Source organism: Crocodylus porosus, unplaced genomic scaffold, assembly GCF_001723895.1.
Source record: "Crocodylus porosus isolate Cpor-Errol unplaced genomic scaffold, CroPor_comp1, whole genome shotgun sequence".
NCBI lineage: Eukaryota > Metazoa > Chordata > Crocodylia > Crocodylidae > Crocodylus > Crocodylus porosus.
The window spans coordinates 1,939,266-1,960,358 of record NW_017728950.1 but is presented as its reverse complement, the minus strand read 5'-3'; the positions used below and the strand labels follow the sequence as shown (position 1 = coordinate 1,960,358).

General features: G+C 45.7%; 1 protein-coding gene across 1 annotated transcript; it reads left to right on the top strand.

Moving 5' to 3' along the window:
* The first annotated feature begins 10,460 nt into the window (after positions 1–10,460).
* Positions 10,461–19,732, top strand: ZNF367 (zinc finger protein 367). Its single transcript, XM_019555358.1, has 5 exons — positions 10,461–11,055; positions 13,115–13,265; positions 15,584–15,703; positions 16,063–16,201; positions 17,121–19,732. The coding sequence occupies exons 1-5, from the start codon at positions 10,690–10,692 to the stop codon at positions 17,356–17,358; spliced, it is 1,014 nt and encodes a 337-aa protein (XP_019410903.1). The 5' UTR covers positions 10,461–10,689; the 3' UTR covers positions 17,359–19,732.
* Positions 19,733–21,093: the final 1,361 nt, after the last annotated feature.

Genomic DNA, 21,093 nt, shown 5'->3' with positions numbered 1-21,093 from the left:
ATGAACATCTTGCTGGGGTCGTTTGACCCCAGTACTCTTTCCTGCCATGGTAGGGGGTCGGACTAGATGGTCTGCTCAGGTCCCTTCCAACCCTAGAAACTATGAAACTATGAAACATGTTAGCCAAGGTCTTATTTTGGCTTCCTGTTTCCTATCCTGTTATGGTTTCTCTGAATATTAGATTGTATTTAATAAAAAACTATTTTTCTACTTCTCTAAACCAAATATAAGGTAATCACCCACAAAGAGGAAGAATATCTTGTATTCAAAACTTGCTTAACTTTATCCCAACTACACAGCCAATCCAATAAAAGATATAACACTAAGAAATCCTTTCCTCTTGCATAATTTCTGAACTATCATCGTTACATCACTTCTACACTACCATTCTTTAAATAATTTCTATGCTCTGTATAATACAGTATAGCACAAAAACAGTATTAAATTCTGTGAAAAATCTATAGCAAGTGTATTTAGTATCACATAATAAGCATCAGCCATCACTTGGAACTATTCTTTATAAAATTAAGTTACATATGGAAAATTATATTTCTGTGTTGCCTAATGAACATTCAGTGTTTTGCGCTCTCTATCCCACAAGCATTCTGGACATTCTTCATTTCTTCTCTCTCCTCTTTCCACTTCATATCTATTGCTGTCCTGTAGCTCATTTTCAAGCAGTACAAAAATGACAAAGGTCACTCCTTTCCCTTTGCTATCAGTTACCATTCAATGAATGGAATGGGTCATTGTGGATTAGTCTAGTTATGGTATCAGAAATTATATCAGTTCACTTGTCCAGTCTCATTGTTTGCCTAGTCCCTTGTTTTACATAAAAGAACTAGAATTATAATTTATAATTGGATTAGATGGGAGACATATAATCAAATATACAGACAAGCCTGACTGTAAATATGTTTAATTTGTATGTTAACAGAGCAAACAGTAATCACAGAGCCATATTAATCACTCAGTATTACCTTTACTCCATTATATCATTTGCAGTACACATATGCTTTATTGAAATCTAATGTTACTTTCATACATATTTGACTGTCTCTGATCTATATGCATTTATATACACAAGCAAAGAGAAATTATTTTAAAACTTGTGTTTAGCTTGGGGAAGGGGGAGGAAAGGGCATGAAGAAATGAACTAAGCTGACCCTTCCAGAGCGTGGAGTGCCGACACACTAGGTCTGTAGCCAATGATACAATTTATGACTTACAGGAGCACTGAATGTGGGTTTCCGACTGTTTAGGAAGAACAAAGGGCTAATTAGTGACTGTACATAGTTATACTAATACTCTGCCCTGCATTTCCCTGTTCTGCCTTCAGCTGTGACATTGACAGCACTCCTGCAGACTACAGTTCCCTCACGTGAAGTTATGGATGCGTTTCTACTGTCTGCACCATTGGTTCTGTTCTAAGTGGATTCTGTATGCTGTGGATGTAGTAAGGAGGTGTCAGGATTTAGTTATTTGTGTCAAGGTTTCTGATCTGTGTGATATAAAACAGTGGTTCTCAACCTTTTTAGTACCAGGACCCATCTGTAAAAATCAATGGCCAGTTCCAACCCAGTGCCTCTCAGCCCCAATCCACTGCCCCCCTGGCTCCAGGCTTCAGCTCTCCAGTGTGTGGGGCAGCAGATGTGTGTGTGGGCTGGTGGGGGGAAGCACTCTGCCAGCCTGCAAATGAAAAGCCACAGTTTCCCACCTTTTTCTTCCTTTTGCACTTGCAAAGTGATGCAATTAAACTGCAAAAACAGGCAAGTTTTGTCATGTGTACAAGCACACAAAATGTGGCTAAGTTACATTCATTTCCTAATACAAAAACGTGCTTATTGCTAGCAGACATAGGATTGGTACTTTGACTGGAAGGGATGCAAATCAGAGTTTTGCAGTGATAGCACGAGATGAGATATCTTGTTGGTGATTACAACGTAAATGCTTAGGCAAACAGTTAAAACAGCTTTAAAAAATTATAACCATGTGGTGTAAAACTAAGAATTATCCTGTCCAATTCCAGGCAAAGATAACATTTGGGAATTTTCTTGGGATACAAAATCATGTACCTGTTTGCAATTATGCAAATTTAGGCCAAATCTACAAACATACTTTTGTGACTCCTACTCATTTTAGTGATCATTGTGCCTAAATCCCTTTTCAGCTCTGGTTACTAATTTGCAACATTTGTTATAGACTGTGGTGGCAAGAAGCCCCCACAGGTACCAGGGGAACTGGGGGAAACCCTGTGAACCCCCGCAGGGAACAAACAGGCCCTCCACACCCCAGAAAACTTACCTTTTAGAGCGTGGCCAAAGCCTAAACCATAGCCGCGGCCGCATGAGCCAGCGTTATGCTGGCTCTTTAATCAGCTGCATCTGAGGCTGGGGAGCACTGGGCTGATTGCAGCAGCTGGGGACGCTGCCACAGGAAGCTTAAAAACCCCGCCAGAAGCCAGAAGGGAGAGAGGGAGGGAGAGAGAGCCAGCTGGGAGCATGCCAGGCAGGCGATTCCTGAGGCTGGCAGTACCGTGGCTGCAGGCACTGCTCCTGCACTTGGGGCAGGGGGAGCACTGTCCCTGCATTAGGCTGGGGAAGACCGATCCCCAGCTGCCTGAATTTTGGATTCCATAAGAGTGTCTCTCTCTCTCTGAGAGAGAGAAAGACACAAGATCACGGGAGCCTAGCCCTCTGGCACCAGGGTCGGGGGGCTCCAGTTGCCCTAACGTCAGGCAGCTGGAGGGGTCAGGGCAACCCATCGGTGCTGAAGCTGATGCCTGACCCCTTAGTAAAGGGGCTAACAGGGGACAGCAGAACAACAGAAGCAACACCCAAGCAGTTGTCAAGTGGCTGGGGTGTAGGGGAGGCGAAGCCACGAGGAACATTGCGGCACAAACATGAGTACCTCCGTCACCGGGTCACCCGAGAAGAAGAACACCACTGAATCCCTCCTTTCACCTAGTACAGCAAGTTGTGGGAGGAAAGTTGAGGGGGCACCCAGGTAAACGGGGACAGGACAGTACACACCACGCCCACTAGAGACGCCACATAGATCAATTCAGTTATGGTCCCCGTATGAAAAGACCAGGGGCCCCAAGTGTTTTGATCACTATAAGAGGATTGGGTTTAATACATTTTGGATTAAACATGTTGAATCAGAATCCTTCAATATGCTTTTGGCTTCTGGGAAAAAGTGTCAACAGATAAATACTATAAGAAACTAACTTTGCAGCTATTCCTCCGCAAAAGCATCAGAAGAGACTGGCCTCAAGCCCAGAATTCTAAACATCACAGAATGGATAAAATCTGTTAGTATACTGAATAAGCTAGAAAAGTTAACTTGCTCAGCAAGTAATTTTCTTGATGTATATGAACAATTCCACACACTCTAAGCTAGGGTGACTATATTTTATAGTGTTTAAAATTAATACAGTTGCTGTAGGTTAATTATGAATCAGTACTAAAACTTCTGAATCATTTATGATAGTTGGATAATCACTGTTGCTCATTTCAGTGACAAGCTATACCCCATGTACCATGATGACTTGTTTTGTTTTGGGGCGTTTTGAGTTTGTGTTTTGTTTTTGGGGGTGGGGGAGGGTTGCTTAACGTAAAAAAAACCCCAAAACTTGTTAATTGAAAAGATGAAGATTGGATAGTTGAAAGGCACCACACAGAAAATTAACCTGATTAAGTAGACTGCAATATTGAAAAAAATAAGCCGAAAAGTGAGATCTTTACCTTTTTAAAAAAGGTGAAGGCAGGAAACAAAATGGTTGTTGAGAGTGAAGGCAGCTCTTCTTTTTTTTTGATAGGACAACAGTTCTGATCAGGAAATGATAACAGCCACAGTGCATATGGAAGCATCCAAAAAGATTGGTGCTAACCAGATTACTGTCATCTAGTATACTTATGGTATTTATTCACTATACTTAGGGATACATTTAGTAAGCACTAGAAAGTATTAGTATCATTGCGCAAGGCTCCATCAAGAATACTGTCTGCAGTTCTGGTCACCAGCATTTGAAACAGATTAATTTAATCTGGACAGGAACAATGAAAGGCCACTGCAATGGTTATGGGAATGGGGACATTTTCTTATGAATGAAGATTAAAGGAGTTTACCTTATTTAGATTAAGAAAATGGAGATTGACAGAGGATATGATTACTTTTTTCAAATGAATACATGGCATGAGTGTCAAAAGTGGAACAAAGCTTAGCATCCACTTGATTTGTCAACAGGGGCAAATTAGCTCTCTCTTGCTTGGTGGCCTTTACCCACTAAAACAACACTTAGGCATTAGTTCCAAACACAGTTAACCCTTTCTTTTTCAGTGTACCAGCTAATCAGAGAAACTGTGGCATGCAATATTATAGAACCATAGTATAGAAGGACTGGAAGGGACCTGTAAGATCATCAAGTCCGGTCCCTTGCCTTGGGCAGGAGGTTATTAGGCTCAAATGAACTCAACAAGGTGCTTGTCCAGCCTCCTCTTGAACACCTCCAGGGATGGCGACTATACCACCTCTACCAGGACTCTGTTCCAGATTCTAGATACTTGTATGAAAAAGAAGTTTGTCCTTATTTTTAGCCTAAATATTTCCTCAATTAACTTATTATTATAACATGCCTTATTTCTGGAGCACAGTGCTGAGGCAGGTCTACAAAATAGGGGCCAGGGCTTGATGGCCCCCTGTAACAGGTTGCCCTCCCCAGCAGAATTGTAGTGGTCTATGAGGGGCACCCTTGAAGTCCCTTAATGTTTCACTTTCGTCTTGTATCCTGCCTTTACTCGCCTGCCATATCTTGATGTAAATATTATTTAAATGTTCTTACAAGTGGGAGACTGCCTATTGTACAGCATGCAGCTGAAGCCGGCTTTCCATGTGCTGCTGGGGACAGGAGGAGGCCGGCCAGGTCTGCACCAGCCAGCAGAAGCAGTGACGGAGCCATGTGCCGCTTGGGACTGACTGGCGCAGGCTCGTCCCGTCCCAAGCGGCACACAGCTCCACTGCCACTTCTGCTGGCCGGTGCAGACCCAGCCAGGCTCCTCCCATCCCCAGCAGCACATGAGAAGTGGCCCCCTTGGGACCTCGTGCATGGGCGACCAGGCCTGGAGAGCCGCAGTGCCCGGGGGGAGACTGGCCGGGGGAGCAGGCTCCACCTTGCTGTAGGGCAGGGCAGGGCAGCGGGGCTGGCTTGAAGCGGGCAGGTGAGGAGGCAGGCGCGGGCCAGCAGTGCCAGCACCCGCTGCTTGGCCTCCTGCATGGGGCCACTCCGGCAGTGCAGGGCACAGGCACCGGCACGGGCTCGTGTCAGGGCAGGGAGGCGGGGCAGGAGCACGGGCACTCCTGGATGTGCATCCTCCCTGCCAGCAACTGGCATCCTCGCCCCCAGCGACCGGATGCAGACCCCCATCCTCAGCCATGCAGGCTACATTAGCAGGACCTGAACTGCCAAGAAGGTGGCTGGATGTAGAGCACCTCTGGGCCGGGCTCCCCCTGCCTCCAGCCCAACCCGGCTCTGGCAACTGCCTGCCCCCCGGCCCGGCCCCGAGGCGCCCCTAGCTCTGTGCAGGAACTTACCTGGTGCCTCCGTCCATCACGCATGCAGGTGCAGGCCATGCTGCAGCTCCCTCGGCCGCGCGCAAGGGGCAAGGGACGGAGCTAGGGGAGAAATTGCAGGTGCTGTCCCCAGCTCATCCAGTCAGGCATGGCTGGGGCAGCCCTGTGCCATGCAGCCCTCGAGGCAGTGGCAGTGGGACCCGGCTCACGTGACGAACCTGGCCCTGCGGGGGCAAGCAGCTCCCCTCCCCTCGCTGCCGCTGGGGCCTGCGAGCTGGCCCTGCCCGCCTCTCCTCAGTCCCACTGCCACCGCTGTGGAGTGCGAAGCAGGCGCCAGGACTCCTCTCCTGTCCCAAGCAAGGGACCTCAGGCCAGATAAAATGGCTTGGTGGGCTCCATTGCGGCCTGTGGGCCTTATGTTGGACAAGCCTACTCTAGCTCCTTAATCCTCTCTGGGCCCATGGTCCTCCTTTTGCTTTCAGTATGGAGCCAGGCCTTCTGGCCCCCTTTTACCCTGCACCTCCTGGACACCAAGTTGTTGGGTCTTCTGCCTCCTCAGGCTTGGCCCTTTCTTATAGCTCAGGCTACTAGCCAGGATCCCCCCACTGGGACCCAGCTTCCAAGTCCTGCAGCCAGCTCTAGGCTACTGGCCCTATATGGCTGCACCCACTAGTGCACTAAGCCATTTGGCCTTTTATGATTGTGCCCCAAGGTGCTAATGAGGCCTCCTCCTTCCCTACTACCTTGACCACAAACCACCAATCTAGCAGTCAAAATATAAAATGGAAGTCCATACGCTATAACCACAAAAAAAGAATTAAAAAATGAAATAAAATAAAATAAAATAAAAAATTAAAGAAGGCAGTATGCCAGCTTATGTTTTTTTATGGCTCGGTGCTCCTGCTTCCCACCATCTGTTATGCTCCGCCTTGTGGGACTGCCACAGCTTCTCTGGGACTCATCAGGAGTTCCCCCTACAGCAGCTGGACAGGCAGCCAAGCATCTTCATGGAGCTATTATGTACAAACCCCTTCCCCCCGCTGCTGCCCCAGAACTGCCACCAAGTCCAGGGTTTTTGTAGTTCTGGCCTGTTCCCTTCAAGTCATCTGACTAGCCAGCAAGGCTTAGCTTTTAACCCCTACCCTGCCAGCAGGCTGTGCCCAGAAAGTTCTGGTTTTAAAGGGACCGGCCTGCTTTCTGGTAAGAGGGCTAGTGTTCCCTTCATTTCCTGTTACACCCCCAATGACAAGGTCCAGTCCTACATGGCTTTCCCTGGATCTTTGGGGATGTCCCAGTGTTCTTGTTGGTCACTGTTGTCTAGCATCCCCTTGTGGCCAGCCTGACCCAGAGACCATCACAAGAGGTGGAAGATAAGCAAAGAGCTGGAGCTGACCTGAATGGGTTTTCAGCACTGCGTCCTACCACAAGACAACAGATACAATAATCTGGGGCAGCTATAAGGGGATAGCTACGAAAGGGCAGGGCTGGCCATAGAGGGCTATCAGCAAGGGCTTCTTTTATTTTCATACCCCCTGGGAGTTAAATTAACAGTCTCTACTTTCAGGTCTCAAAAATGTCATCCTTCTGTAGCTTCAGCCCCAGTCTGAGTGCCTGTCAGTGGATGACATAAATTCAAGGCTCTCTTCCTCTCCTTTATTCATGGAAGAGGTGGCTGCTCAGTTCTCAACAGCCAAGTTGCTGGCTGGATTGGAAAGCCACACCTATTGCTCCATGCAAGCATAACTCAGCCCAACCCTCTAACAAAGGGACATGTAGAACAGCTTCAATACAACCCTAGCCCTACCGACTACTTCTCCAACTCTAGCCTGCAAGTGCCTTCTAAGCCAAAACACTGACCCTTACTTCGTGAGCCTGAACAACTGTAGCCTTAACTGTAGACCAAAACCTGATGAGCCTACCAGCCACGATCCTAAGACTAGGCTGTGATTTCATACCAGTGCCACCTCTAGACCCAATCTGGCTGGAGTGGCTTTTAAACTATTTTTTCCCCTGGGAAATAGGACTGTGGAGTTCTACAGAGAGAAATCCTGGGCTCAGGGAGCACAGGTCCTTGAATGTCAGCCTTCTAGCAGCTTACTGTGAGTTTAGGGCTCTCCTCCCTGGTGCCTTGCCAGGGTGAGGTTCTGGCCCAGCCCAGCTTGGCTTCATGGCCAGCCACACCAGATTTTTACCCCCTCCCCCAAGCAGGGTGGTACCTGGCTCCCAAACCTGCCCAACCACGTCCGTGGCAGCAGGGCACAAAGTTGAAAGCCTTAGCTCTCAGCCTTGAGCCCCAGAGGCTCTTCTCCCTGATGCCTTGCAGCAATGGCAGGGAAGGATGAAAAGCAAAGTAGGTTTATATTGGCTATCAGGAAAAACTTCTCTTAAAACAGTGAGGCAGTGAAACAGACTGTCTAGGGAAGTTCTGGATGCTCACTGTTGGAGGTGTTCAAGGAAAGATTTGACAAGCATTGGTTAGGGATGATCTAGGACAGGGCTGTCCAACTTCTAAGTGGCTGGGGACAGCACCAGGACTAGCTATGGGCCTCTGCCCACATGCTGCACAGATTCTCCCACCCAATGCTGCACTGTGCAGTCATGCCCCCCTCCACCCACTGCATGGCTCTTCCCCCTCCTCATTGCTTCACTGCACACTGGCCCCCAACACATGCACATGCTGCACTGTGTGCCTGTGGCTCACCCACAGCTCACCCTGGCAATGCCATACACTACTGCACTTCAGCAAAGGCAGAAGAGGGAGGGGGATCCCAGAGACTGTAGCTGCTGGTGCAGAAGACAAGGAGCCAAAATTTAGCTCCTCATGAGCTGCAAGTGGCTGGTGGGCCACCAGTTGAATAGCTCTGATCTAGGAGTAGCTGTGCTGGAGTACTCTGTAAAGAACAACTGTTGAAGAAAGCCCTTGAGCTCTCCCCATGCCCACCCCTAACCCTACAGCTCTGAGAAATAATGAGAAGAGCTGCGCAGCCTAAAACAGGTGGCTATCAGGAGAGGACCCCACTCAGCAGTTCGAGAGTGAAGCAGAGCTGGTTTAGTACATAGGATCAAAGGAAGCAGGGGCAGAAGGCAACTGGCGAGGTCCTCTAGTTATGAAACAAAGAGTATCTAGTGATGAAGCTGATCTATGAAAAAAGACAAAAGCAGCTGGCATTAGTTTATGGAGGATACTGGAGGAGGTCTGGCTTCCTGGTTAGAGCATTTGGTGCTTGGAGTTATGCTTACTTGTAGGGAGAGAGATGGAGTGATGTTAACTGCCCCGAAAGAGAGAGAGAGAGAGAGAGAGAGAGAGAGAGAGAGAGAGAGAGAGAGAGAGAGAGAGAGAGAGAGTATGCGCGCTTGTGCATGTATGTGCGCCGAGTTATGCTTGCTGACCCCAGAGAGAGAAAGTCTGTGTGCATGCATCCCAAGAGAGAAAGAGGGTGCATGCACATGTATATGGTGCATGGCGGAGTGTTAGTTGTAGCCGTGTTGCTCTAAGGACACAGGCAGACAAGGCTCTTTGGGTAGATGTGATATCTTTTATTAGACAAATTAAATATTTGGAGCAATGTTTCTTTCCAAGCTTTCGGGCGCAAAAGCTCTTCTTCAGGCATAGGGAAGGTCATTTTTTATATTGTCTTCTACGCCACCCAGGAGAACACAAAACAGCAGCAGATTCTCCCCGTGCCTGAAGAAAGGTGTTTGTGCCCAGAAGCCTGCAAAGAACAATTTTTCCAACTTTTTAGTTGACCTAATAAAAGATTTCACATCTACCCAAAGAACCTGCTCTGGTATGGTGCGTGGATCCCCCAGCGTGCATACAGCATTTCCTGTTTCTTTGCTCTCCTGGTTGCCACATCCTGCCTGGAAAGAATTTTCTCCCCCTCCTGCCACAACACCTGTCCCGAGGCAGCGGGTGCTGGCTGCAGCCACAGCCAACGACTTCGAGTGGGCTGTACCAATGCTCCTGCGACTTAAAGCTGGGGGCTCCTGGCTAGAAGGTCTTGCCCTCTACTCAGCACAAAGCCGATGCCCATATTGAGGATCAGAAAGCAATTACCCCGAGCAGATTTGTATGGCCTGGGGGGCAGTTGCTTGCTCTGTAGCAAGGGGTAGGTTTGTTCCCGGGATTTCTCCGGTGCATTTTAACATCCTCTGCAGCAAGCGGACGTTGGCCATAGGGGTCCCGAGGCTTTTGCGGCACTTTCGGCAACCTGCCCTGCCCTCGAGAGACGAAGTGACAGTGCCTGAGTTTAGGAACAGGTGGGACCAAAACGAGGGCGGCGCCTCTAGAGCACAGCAGCCACCCGGCCTTCTGCAGGCCGCATCTTTCATAGGCCCGACCGCGCAGGGCGGGTAAAGCGAAACAAGCCGTGAAGTAAACCCCACACCCGCCGCAATGGCGCCGCAGGCTCCCCGCCCCCCTTTAAATGGGGCACGTGATGCCGAGGCAGCCCAGACGCCACAACCGCCGCAGGCGCGCGGGAAGCCGCGCCCCGCCCCCCGCGCGCCCCCATTGGCCGCAGCCGCGAAACAACAACAAGGCGCGCTAAATTCGACCAAGCGGGGCGGCCCCACTCCCCTCCGCAGAACCCGCCTCCTGCCTCCGGCGGCCCAACCAGCACGCGTCGGGCGCGGAGGGGGGCGGAGCTAGGGCCAGGGCACGGCTTCTCAGCGGGCGGCCTGCGAGCGGTTTCGAATTCTGTGAGCCATGAAGCAAGCCAGCCAATTGCGGGGCAAGGGCGAGGCTGAGCCCCGCCCCCGCGCCCCGCCTGTGGGGGCGTGGTGTCCTTCGCTTCCAGCCGTCGATTGGCCGGGCGGGCTGTCGGTCGGTGACGTAACAGCCGTTTCCCTGATTGGTTCCGCCCAGGCGCGAAATGTAACGCGGGAAAAGCTGGGGCCGCGGCTGGCAGGGGTCGTGGCAGCAGGCTGGGCTGCGCCGGGCGCGCGGAAGAGCAGTGTGGCGTTTCCCTCCGTTTGCTGCCATGGCCCGCGCCCGCCGCTGACTGCGCAGCGCGGCGGCGATGAGCGGCTGAGGCGGCCGGGCAGTGCTAGGCGCCGCGGACCGGAGAGCGGGGCTGAGCCGCCCCCGGCGCGTCCCCCCGTGTTCGCGCCAGCACCATGGCGGAGAGGCCTGCGGGCCCGCCCGTCGTCTTCTGCCAGGACTCGCCGAAGCGGGTGTTGGTGTCGGTGATCAAGACGACGCCCATCAAGCCCCCACGCGGCGGCGAGGAGCCGGCGCCCGCCCCACCCGTGCCCACCAGCCCCGGCTTCAGCGACTTCATGGTGTACCCATGGCGCTGGGGGGAGAACGCGCACAACGTCACGCTCAGCCCTGGCGGCCCTGCCAGCAGCAGCTGCGGCGGCGCCGCCGCCCCCTCGCCCGCCCAGCAACTCCGGAGCGGCGCGGCCAGGCCCGCCGGCGGGGAGGACGAGGAGGCGGGCAGCCCGGACAGCAACAGCAGCAGCGGCGGCAGCCACCTGAAGGTGATCCCGGCCGGAGCAGGCCTCGCGCGCCGGGCACGATGGGGTTAATCCCCTACTCCCTTCGGGCCGTGGGGGTGGGGAGGGCTGTCTCCCTAGGCTGGGCATGGGAGGGTCGGTGTCCGCTCGCACCTCCCCTCGGCTCCCTCCGCCCTTCCCGCGCCTCTTAATTTAAAGATTGAATCATATCTGTTCCCCCCCCCCGCCCCCGCGGAGATTTAAAGTGAAGTCAGTTCCGGGTGCGCCCTACGGGCTGATGACGTCGCGCCCGCGCGCCAAAATCACTTCCGACAGGCGATCGAGCGGGGGGTGGGGCAGCGCGCCTGACGACGGGGGGGCGGGGCCTCCTGGCGTTGCATGGCCGGAGGGGGCGGGGCGGGAAGCCTGAGGTGACAGCGACGGAGGGGTGCTCTGTGCCTGTGACCCACCACCGGGACCCTTCCCCCCCCTCCCCCATAAGCATAGCAGCAAGGACAGGGCTTGGTGCTCCGCTAAAAGCCCCTTCTCCACCCCCACTGCAGTGCCACACGCATACACCCAGTGGTTCAGAGGTGGCACCACTCAAAGCTCCTTTTCTGCCCCACTGCAGTGCCCCCGCGCATACTGAGTTGTTCCCAGCTGGCACTGCCTGCCCCTGGATGAAATGGCCTGTTCCAGTCAAAACCTCTCCCTAAACACCCAACCAGAGGCCATGCTCAGAGGCACTGCGGTGTTGGATAATGCACGATAGCATTTTTATTATTGGTTTTCTAACTTCGCGTCTCATCCCTCTTTGTAACTAACAAGAGTGTGATTTGTGTAGTATTCCTGCAGCCCAGCCTGACGTGCAGTGCTAACCACGGTGCAGATCGCAATGTGAGAGCGCTTTGCCAAAGTCTGGCAGCTCCATCAGTCCCTCCCCCCACATACACGCCTCTGACATTCCTTCTGGATGGTGATGGGTGTTGTGTCTACGGGTGCTGTGCACATCAAAATGCTTTTTTGAGTTGAGGCCCCTCTAATGTGATGTATGGCTTGTTACATCTTGGAAGCTGTTGTTTTGTTTTGCTTTTTTACAATGAGTTTCCAAAGTGGCTGTGACTGTTACTGAAAATAGGAATTAGACTTCCCAGAGTCACTGGACAATGGCAGTGACAGTGGTAGTCCTTAAGCCTCTCTGGTCTCCCAAGTAGTTACAAGATAGATATGGAAAGAACAACTTCATCTGAGTTGTCATTAGTCTCAAATTGATATATTCAGGAGCCTTTCTCTTTTACCTATTCATGCAAAGCCTGTCGCCTTTTTTGATCAGAATAAAAGAAACATGCCAAAGTAATTTAACTATCTGAAGAACTGTGTATGTGGACAGCCTCTCTTTATAAGCAGGGCTGTACAGCCTTGATGATAAATTTCCCCTTGTTCTACTATGTTCTCTTTTTCAGTTGTTTCAGAAAGCAAAGGGATTGGGGTGAACTGTTACTGCAATGGGAATAGTCCTGTGATATGAAGGGGCTTTTGTTTAAATATTGAAATGTTTAAAAAAAAAAAGGTCCTTAAAAATGTAGGTCTTTCTAATAATCTTCCCACAACTGTAATGTCAGGGCATTTTTAGGTGATCTTCCTGTTCAGAAGGAGAAATGGATGTAAAATGGTATTTGTGATGATGGAAAGGTTATGCTCTGTCCTTGAACAGAGATGACAACATGTAGCCTCTACCCTTTTTTCAGTGATCTTGGCCACTGCCTAGTTCCCAGTTCTCCAAAATCACTGTGCTTGAAAGTTAGTCTAAATCTCCATCATTCACAACAGTGCTTGCCTCCATCTAAATTAAGGAATAGTACATCCTGGTTGCAAAAAAAAAAAAAAAAAAAATCATAAGCCTAAGAATGATGTAGTCTCCTTCAAAAGACTGAATAAAGCTATTATTGCCTATGTGTTTGTTTATTTTTGTGCTGTTTGCATAGTCTAAATGTCTTTATGGAAAGTTGTGGGCCAGAAAATGTTTCCTCAGACTGAATTAATGTACTAGCTAAGAGTAAAATATGTGCAAATTTCATTTTTTGGATGATATTTGTTTTAACAGGATGGGATAAGACGTGGTCGACCAAGAGCAGATACAGTTCGGGATCTAATAAATGAGGGAGAACATTCTTCCAGCAGAATCCGTTGTAACATCTGCAACAGGGTTTTTCCACGAGAGAAATCTTTACAGGCACACAAAAGAACTCACACTGGTAAGTGAATTGTGTTTACAAAATTAAAACAAAAATGGTGATGACACATCTTTATTGGAGTTGTTATGGCAGAGCAATGTGGGCTGCCATAATAAAAGGGGAACAAATACATGTCATCAATCTTTACAGGTTACATCTGGTAACTGAAGGGGAAAGTGGATTTTCTTTTTTTGACTTGCATGTACTTGAAAGTGTTTTAATTCCCATGGACTTTTTCTTTTCAATATGTCTGTTCTTTTTTTAAAATTTGTGTGCTGATTCCACATGACAATGAAAGGGGGATACAGAAAGAGAAAATGTTTAAAAAGGTATAAGAATTGGCAAGAGACTCGGAGTGGACTACTTCTAATGATCTTAAATTGATTGCATTTCAAGCAGACTGCTGTTCTTCCTCATTCTTCTTGACCACACCCACATTCTGGGATTATCTGACTGTAAAATAAAATTTTGGATTGGGTTGTAGAATTAAGGCTGAACTCAAGGTATTTAACTTTAAAAAAAAAAAAAAAAAAAAATCAATGTTGGCTTAGAAAGGTGAAGACTTTTTAAAAGCAAAATGTATTTGAAAAAGCCATAGGTTTTTTCTCAGTTTTTATCATAAAAAAAGGTTTTACTTTAAAAGAAATGAGACTTGACCAAAAGATGTGTACCCAATCTTCCCCTTCCCTGTACGCCTGGGCCAATTTCAGAAAATGAATAATGCCCAGGCTAACTTTTGTAATTTGCTTCTTGTGGCCTTGCTTGCTGGATCAAATAATACTTGACCACAAATTCCTCTCTCCTTTTGACCACAAGATGGTTTTTGTGTTTAATTTTCCTCACTGATGACAAACTTTTATCCCTGAAGCTTATGGGCCAAAGACACAATCTTAATATTTTTTTTTCCATTAATTTTATCCCTGATTATTTCAGTATGCTTATACCTGTTAAACTATATTTAAATATAGTAACTCGTTATGTCACCTGCCTGTGTGCCTTTTAAAGTTTTTCCCGTAGTACACAAGAAGGTAGGAATCATGGTTTCATAGTTGCTACATGACTATTAAGTGCTGTGCTGCTTTACACTTACCTTTATCCTAATACTTCAGTCCCTAGATCTTCAAGTCCTTAATCAAACTTGCACTGTGGTGACTTGCACAGTTGGGTGTCTTCAATGTTTCCCCTGATAGGTGTAGATGTGGTACTGAGAGGGAGAAGGAATACGAAGTTCTTGCAGTCTTCCTGGAACTTTTTCTTAAGGCTTTCCCCTTCCTATGTAAAGAAGGAAGATTTCCTAAAAGCATGGAATTAGCAGTTGAGTCTTTTATGACTGACTGGTCATCTGGTACTGCAGTATTCTTTACAGAGAGAGCGAACAGAACTTCCAACTCCAGTATCAGATGCCAGATTTCTCTAATTTCCATTCTGAAGCCTAGAGCAGAGCAGAGGGATGCCACTGAGCAGCACAGTATGCATTTCATTCTGTACATACTAGGCCATTCCATCCATGCTCAACTTTTGGACTTGCTGAGAAAGAAATGCGAATGGTGCTCTGGAAGCAGCATGCTGTCTTGGAAATGGATGGATCAATGCATGATGCTCAGGCTCATACATGGACCTTAGGAGTTGGCCCTAGAATTTTTAACATTGAAATAACTGGTGGCAACTGCATGTGCTAGCCAGTACAGCACAGCATTTTGAATGAGTCTGTCTGTAGATACCACCTAGTGGCAGAACTATAAACAGTTTTAAACCTGTAGTGTGTGACTTTAAATGCCATCCTGTAAATGATGAAGAAAAGTAACTTGAAAGTACAGCCTTTATGTAAATATTCACTATATTGCATTTTGTCATAGCATAAATAATTAACTCGGTGAAGAGTGTCTTCAATACAACTTTTTCAAATATGTTTCTGGTATACAAGCACCACCTCAGATTTAAACCAAAAGATTAGAATAAGTGTTTTCTCCGTGCAGGTCATATATCTGATGGTACTTTGGTTATGCTTGGTTTTATTGGCTTCCTTTGTTGCTGATAGGTTACCATATAGTTTTTATAGGTCTTCTTACACAATAACCTGTGAGATTCATTTGATTGTAAGACATGATTGCAACATAACAGAAACACTTAAGGAAAGTGAGGAGCAAATTTTAACATCTAAAATTTTAGTCGATTTTTAAAGCTGGAACATATTGGTGTAGAAGTGAATGCTACTATCATCTTTCCACAAAGTATTTGTTTTTCCTAGTGACTAGAGAGTATCTCCTACCCAGGCACTGAGTCATTGGTCACCACTAAATGTCCAGGCTCTTAATTCTGCTCAACCTCTTTCCTTTAAGGTGAAAGGCCTTATTTGTGTGACTATCCAGATTGTGGAAAAGCCTTTGTTCAGAGTGGGCAGCTCAAAACCCACCAACGTCTACACACAGGAGAAAAGCCTTTTGTCTGCTCGGAGAACGGTGAGCCATCAGAAAGAGACTTGTACCATTTGGATGCGTTTGATGCTACTAGAGTTGTCATATACTGATGTCCTGGATCTCAATTTTTAAGTTGGTTTGGTTTTTTTGTTTGTTTGTTTTTTTGGGGGGGGTTGCCTTTTATTAGTTTTTCCCCTTCTCTAAAAAAGAAACAAAACCAACTGCACAATTGTGTCAGTTTAAAAGTGTATTCTTAAATAATTACTTAATGTACAGCATGCTGTGTGCTGAATTGAATCCAGGTTTTATGAAGAAGAAAGTTTAACAATTATTTTAAAAGTGAAATGTTAAAGGAACAGGGATGATGTCTTTTCATTTATGTTATTCCTCTTTTAATTAAGGCTGTTTAAGCAGATTCACACATGCAAACCGCCATTGCCCTAAGCACCCATATGCAAGACTGAAGAGGGAGGAGCTTACTGACAGACTGAGTAAAAAACAGACAGCTGACAATAAAGCCGTTGCTGAGTGGCTAGCAAAGTAAGTTTAAGTTGTGAGCACCTCATTTTCACAGTAAGAGATTCAAAACTGTGTTGTGTGGGGGTTTATTAATGCTCATGATAGTTGCTTGCTGTTGCTATTTTTATGCAATTCTATCAAGGATTTTTTTAATTTAATTTAATTTTATTTTTTTTAATGATCCATTCTTTAGGTCAAACTCTGCAGCTTTCTAATGTATTGACCGCAGATAGGTGGGCCATGATGGAGAAATCTAGCTTTACTTGCATCGTACTATTTCTGTCTGTATCAGATATACTATTATTCCTGGCTCCTTTTTTATAATCCTAGGGGAAAGAAGTATTTATTTCTCTTCCTGATTGTGTCAGTATGCCTTTTGAGAACCTCTATTCCAGAAGGGATAGAGCTCCCTTCTTGCAATTTGTCTGACTAGTTGGATTCTTCTTTCATAGCCTACCTTTTCAAACTTCTAGATGAAGAAATAGAGCTGCCAGTCCAGAGGACTGTTTCTAGTTGGGATGGATTTCCTGTTTGCCCTGCTATATTCAGCTCCCTGCTTCACTTGACCCATGTTTCTACAGCAGCTGTTAATGTAGTCTTTTTTTTTTTTTGGTGCTTTGTTTCTCATGCTGGTGAATGCACATGTACAAGGGAAAGCAGTTCTTAGCATAAGAGCACTCTGGAGGCCTGATAGCAACATGTAAAAAGAATTTAGGTCACAGATATAAATCTTTTACTTTTTTTTAAGAAAAGCACTTTTGAACATGGAGAGCTTTTCAGCTTGTGTAAATCTTAAATAAGGTCTATAAAATAAGCAATGAGGATGGAATGATCCAATCCTGTTTAAGATGAGCTTGGGAGATGCTGTTAGTTTTTTGATTGGAGCTTATTACGTGAAGCAGATAGTGCTTCTAAAACTTGTATAATGTTGGCTTCACAGGTACTGGGAGACTAGAGAGCAGCGTGCACCTACCTTGAAAAGTAAAACTGTTCAGAAAACCGACCAAGAGCAGCAAGACCCCCTGGAGTATCTTCAGTCTGATGAAGATGATGAGGAGGAGAAAAACAGTGTTCACTCAGCTGCCCGCCGCCGTCTTCAAGAGCAGCGAGAGCGCCTGCATGGGGCGCTTGCTCTTATTGAGCTTGCAAACGTGGCTGGAGCTCCGCTGCTACAGTAGCATAGGGACTGAATCTGCCAATAGATGAAATGTACTGCCTGGTGGTACTTAACCAGTTAGAACCTGGGCATAAGCTAAGCACCTTATTTGCTTTTCATAGGCTGCTATTCTGTAGAATTTATGAAGAATGTTGTTGTCCCACAATGTGGGGCGAGAGAAATGCACTTTTTTTATATGGTAAAAGACGGATGTAAAGTTTTTAAGTATTTTGTAAATATGGGACTGCACAGTGCAGGGCAAACAAATTGCAGTTTGTGAGAACTAGATTTTGCAAGGTTAATTCACTTATTTAAAGCAGTTCTCACAGGAAGCACTTTCTGAACATGATGCTTGTTTTGATAGCAGGATGGTACATTTGGCCAAAGAAGGCTGATGGGAGATTATTTATCTATTTAAACAATTTTATTTGAAGTGGTATGTTTGCAAACAGTGCAAGCAGTGATGCAACTAATGTTTGTTTTTTTTTGGCGGGGGGGGGGAAGGAGGATTGTATTTTATTATACCTACTGTCACCAATAAGAGGGCCGAATTGGATATTCCAGCTTATGATGGGGAAGAAACTGGTTAAGGTAAAAACTATAAAAACAGTTCAGGATCTTCACTGTGACTGCCCAAGTTATGAGACTGACTTCCATATTAAATCTTGGTCTTGATCTCAGCAGAATCTTTTGGTTGGAGTAGCACTTGTTATTTCTAACTTATAATGTTGGGAACTTTTGCACATTACTGGGCTTATCTGCAAATAAGTGAATAATCTTGCAAAGTCTAGATGGCTGGTAACAAATGATATTTTTTTTCCAGATGTTTCAGACCCTGTAATGAGATTTGGCACTTGTTTTTGTTAATAAAGGGGGTATTTACAGGTGGTATTGACTTGTAGTAAACTATTTTAGATCTCTTGTTAGCAAACACTAAGTTTTTAAAGTACTGCTTTTATATGGTTATTAGCAAATAGAAGCCTCCATTTTTTTTTTTTGTGCATAAAGCCACCTTATTGCTTTACTTCAGGATAACATGCCAAGTTTGTGTTCACTAACTGTAGTACAGCTATCAATTAAACACTGCAAAAATATTTGCTCTTCAATTAGAAAAAAGCTTCCAAAGATAGTTGCAAGTGTGTCTTTTTAAACTGTGTGGATTCATGTATTTTCCAAATAAGTGAAGTTACAGAACACTGCTGCAATCTAAAGCTTAAAGAGAGAAGTAGGCAGTACATCGTCATCATTTATTAGTTTTATGTAACTTACCATATCTTTGTTTCATGGCTACATTTTTCTCTTTCTTCTGAGCATACTATAATCAGAATCATCGTGTTATGCCAATAATTTTCTTGGCAAATAGACCAATATGCCCAAAAAAGGAATCCTACTGATTTGTGGGATATTAACAACAAATCAGACTCTGTCTTCCAAATTCTTAGACCAACTGCTTGTATATGTCAGAATGTGTAACCCGGCTCTAGATTCCTTCCTTACTTCAAAATGCCAGAAAATAGAAGCATGTAAAGGAACCACTTTCTTACCTTGAGAGGAAGGAAAAGTAGGTTAAATAGTTGAGATGGTAAAGATTTTGTTCAACTGACTATAAGAACAGATGCTTCAGAAATTGCATTCTGCTGCAGTTCTTGGATTCAGTTTTCCTAATAGCTGATGCCTGTAATAGTATTTGGGATATTATTAAGCCAGTAGATTTAAAATTGAGATGGTGCACTTGTTTAAATCGGAGATTCAATTTTTATCTCCAGTGAGCTCTTAATTTTTTGTCCATTTATTGTAATTTTATTTGGCTGTCTTGTGATTTTTGTTTCTTACATAAAATAAACAAAACTGCTACTCGCATCACCTCAGATGTCCTAACTACATAAAACTACCTGATTAATAGGTTTTGAAGCGAAGATCACCCGTCCAGGGCCCTTCCCTTTAAATTGGCCATTCTTGAACAGGCCTCTGTACCCATAAGGAGTGCTGTTGACTTTTATTCCATGCTGGCACAGTGTAATGCCAGTTGTTTGCAGGATCAGGGCCATGGTTTTTATTGTAACAACTTTTCCCTGACCAGTTTCAGCTGTAATGGTTTAGTTTGAGGGACACCTTGAAAGAGAGAGGTTCTTCTAATATTAAAAGCGTGCTAGCTGTAAGCATATTAAAGCGGCTTCATTTTTGTAAAAGTTACAAAAAATTGAGGGGAAAAATATGAAGTAAATTTGTTTGAAGCATTGAATACTGCTCTTTTATTATGATTCTTATTTGGTTATATAAAAGTATCTCTGAAGTGTTCTATGCTTTGTAACGTAGTTTGGCATGACATAACAGGAGAGGAAAAAAGCTGTGATTTTAATAGATGCTTTGAATAAACCATTGGTTCAATTTTAAATGAACAAATGCAAGTGTTGGTAATTCTTGATTTAAATTTTAATTATTGCAATGCCTGTTGTTCCTTCGAATCTCCATGGTCCAATCACTTTATACTTCAGCATTTTTCCAGGCCTATTTGGTGAAAGGGGATGTTACACACTTGATGAATGTTTAATATCTAGCCATACGCTGAACTCCCTTGCTTGAAATTTGTTTTGTTTTCTAACATATATGTAAGGGTTCTGTACTGGACAAAGTTCAAGATAATTTGTTTAAAATGAAAGGTGTTTTTTGTTTAGTCTACTATATTATGCCAAATATAGTGAATACGCATGGAAACAGTGCAGTTGCTTCAGGTCTCTTTATTCTGTGGTCAGTAATTCATTACATATCTGGTCAGTTTTCTTTTTAAATTCTTAAACATTTCTTTGCTATTGGAGTCCCCACATAGCATAGTCCAGAATCTGTGGCAGGACTAGTTAATATAGAACAAACTGGCTTCAGACTTATCTGGCTCTGACAGAACAATGAGTAAATTTTAAAAGCATTGCTTATTGAAAGACTTATCTCCATCGAAATGTAATATTTTCCCTACTTCCTTGCCTGTGTGACCTGAGAGTTCAAATTATCTGTTGCTTTCAAATTACCTTTTAAAAAAAAAAGGACAACACCATAGACTTATAGATGCTAGGGTCAGAAGGGGCCTCACAGGATCATGGAGTCTGACCCCCTGCCAGTTGTAGGGAAAAGTGCTGGGGTCATGGGACCCCAGCCAGGTGCTTGTCCAGTCTCTTGAAAACCCCAAAGGTAGGGGAGAGTACTACCTCCCTTTGGAAGCTCATTCCAGATTCTGGCAACCCTCACCATGAAGCTCTTCAAAGGGGTGCTTTGGTAAACAGCGTCTCCTATTCCCTGCTGCCTTCCCCCTGGTGAATCCCCCCATCAGCCTTTCCTCATAAGACCTTCCCTGCATGCCTTTAACCGTAACAGTGGCTCTCCTCTGGATACTCTCAAGGTTGTTCACATCCTTGAATTGCAGCACCCAGCATTGGATGCAGTACTCTAGTTGTAAACTGACCAGTGCCACATAGGTAGGGAGTATCACCTTGCTGGACCTGTTTGTGCTGCACCTACTAACAAACAACAAAGTGCAGTTAGCTCTGCTAATTACTTCGTCACACTGTCTTGTACTCATCTTGGAGTCAATGATTCTTGTGGACAGGATCTTTTGATAGTCGGGCTTACGCAGATCATGCTCGCTTTAAAGGTCAGGCTTAATTTTATTAATAAGGGTTAAACAAAACAAAATCAACTATGCTGGGTGCACCAGTGAGCACCCACTCACACTGGCGATGTATCTCTGGGAAGGGTCGCCGGGGTC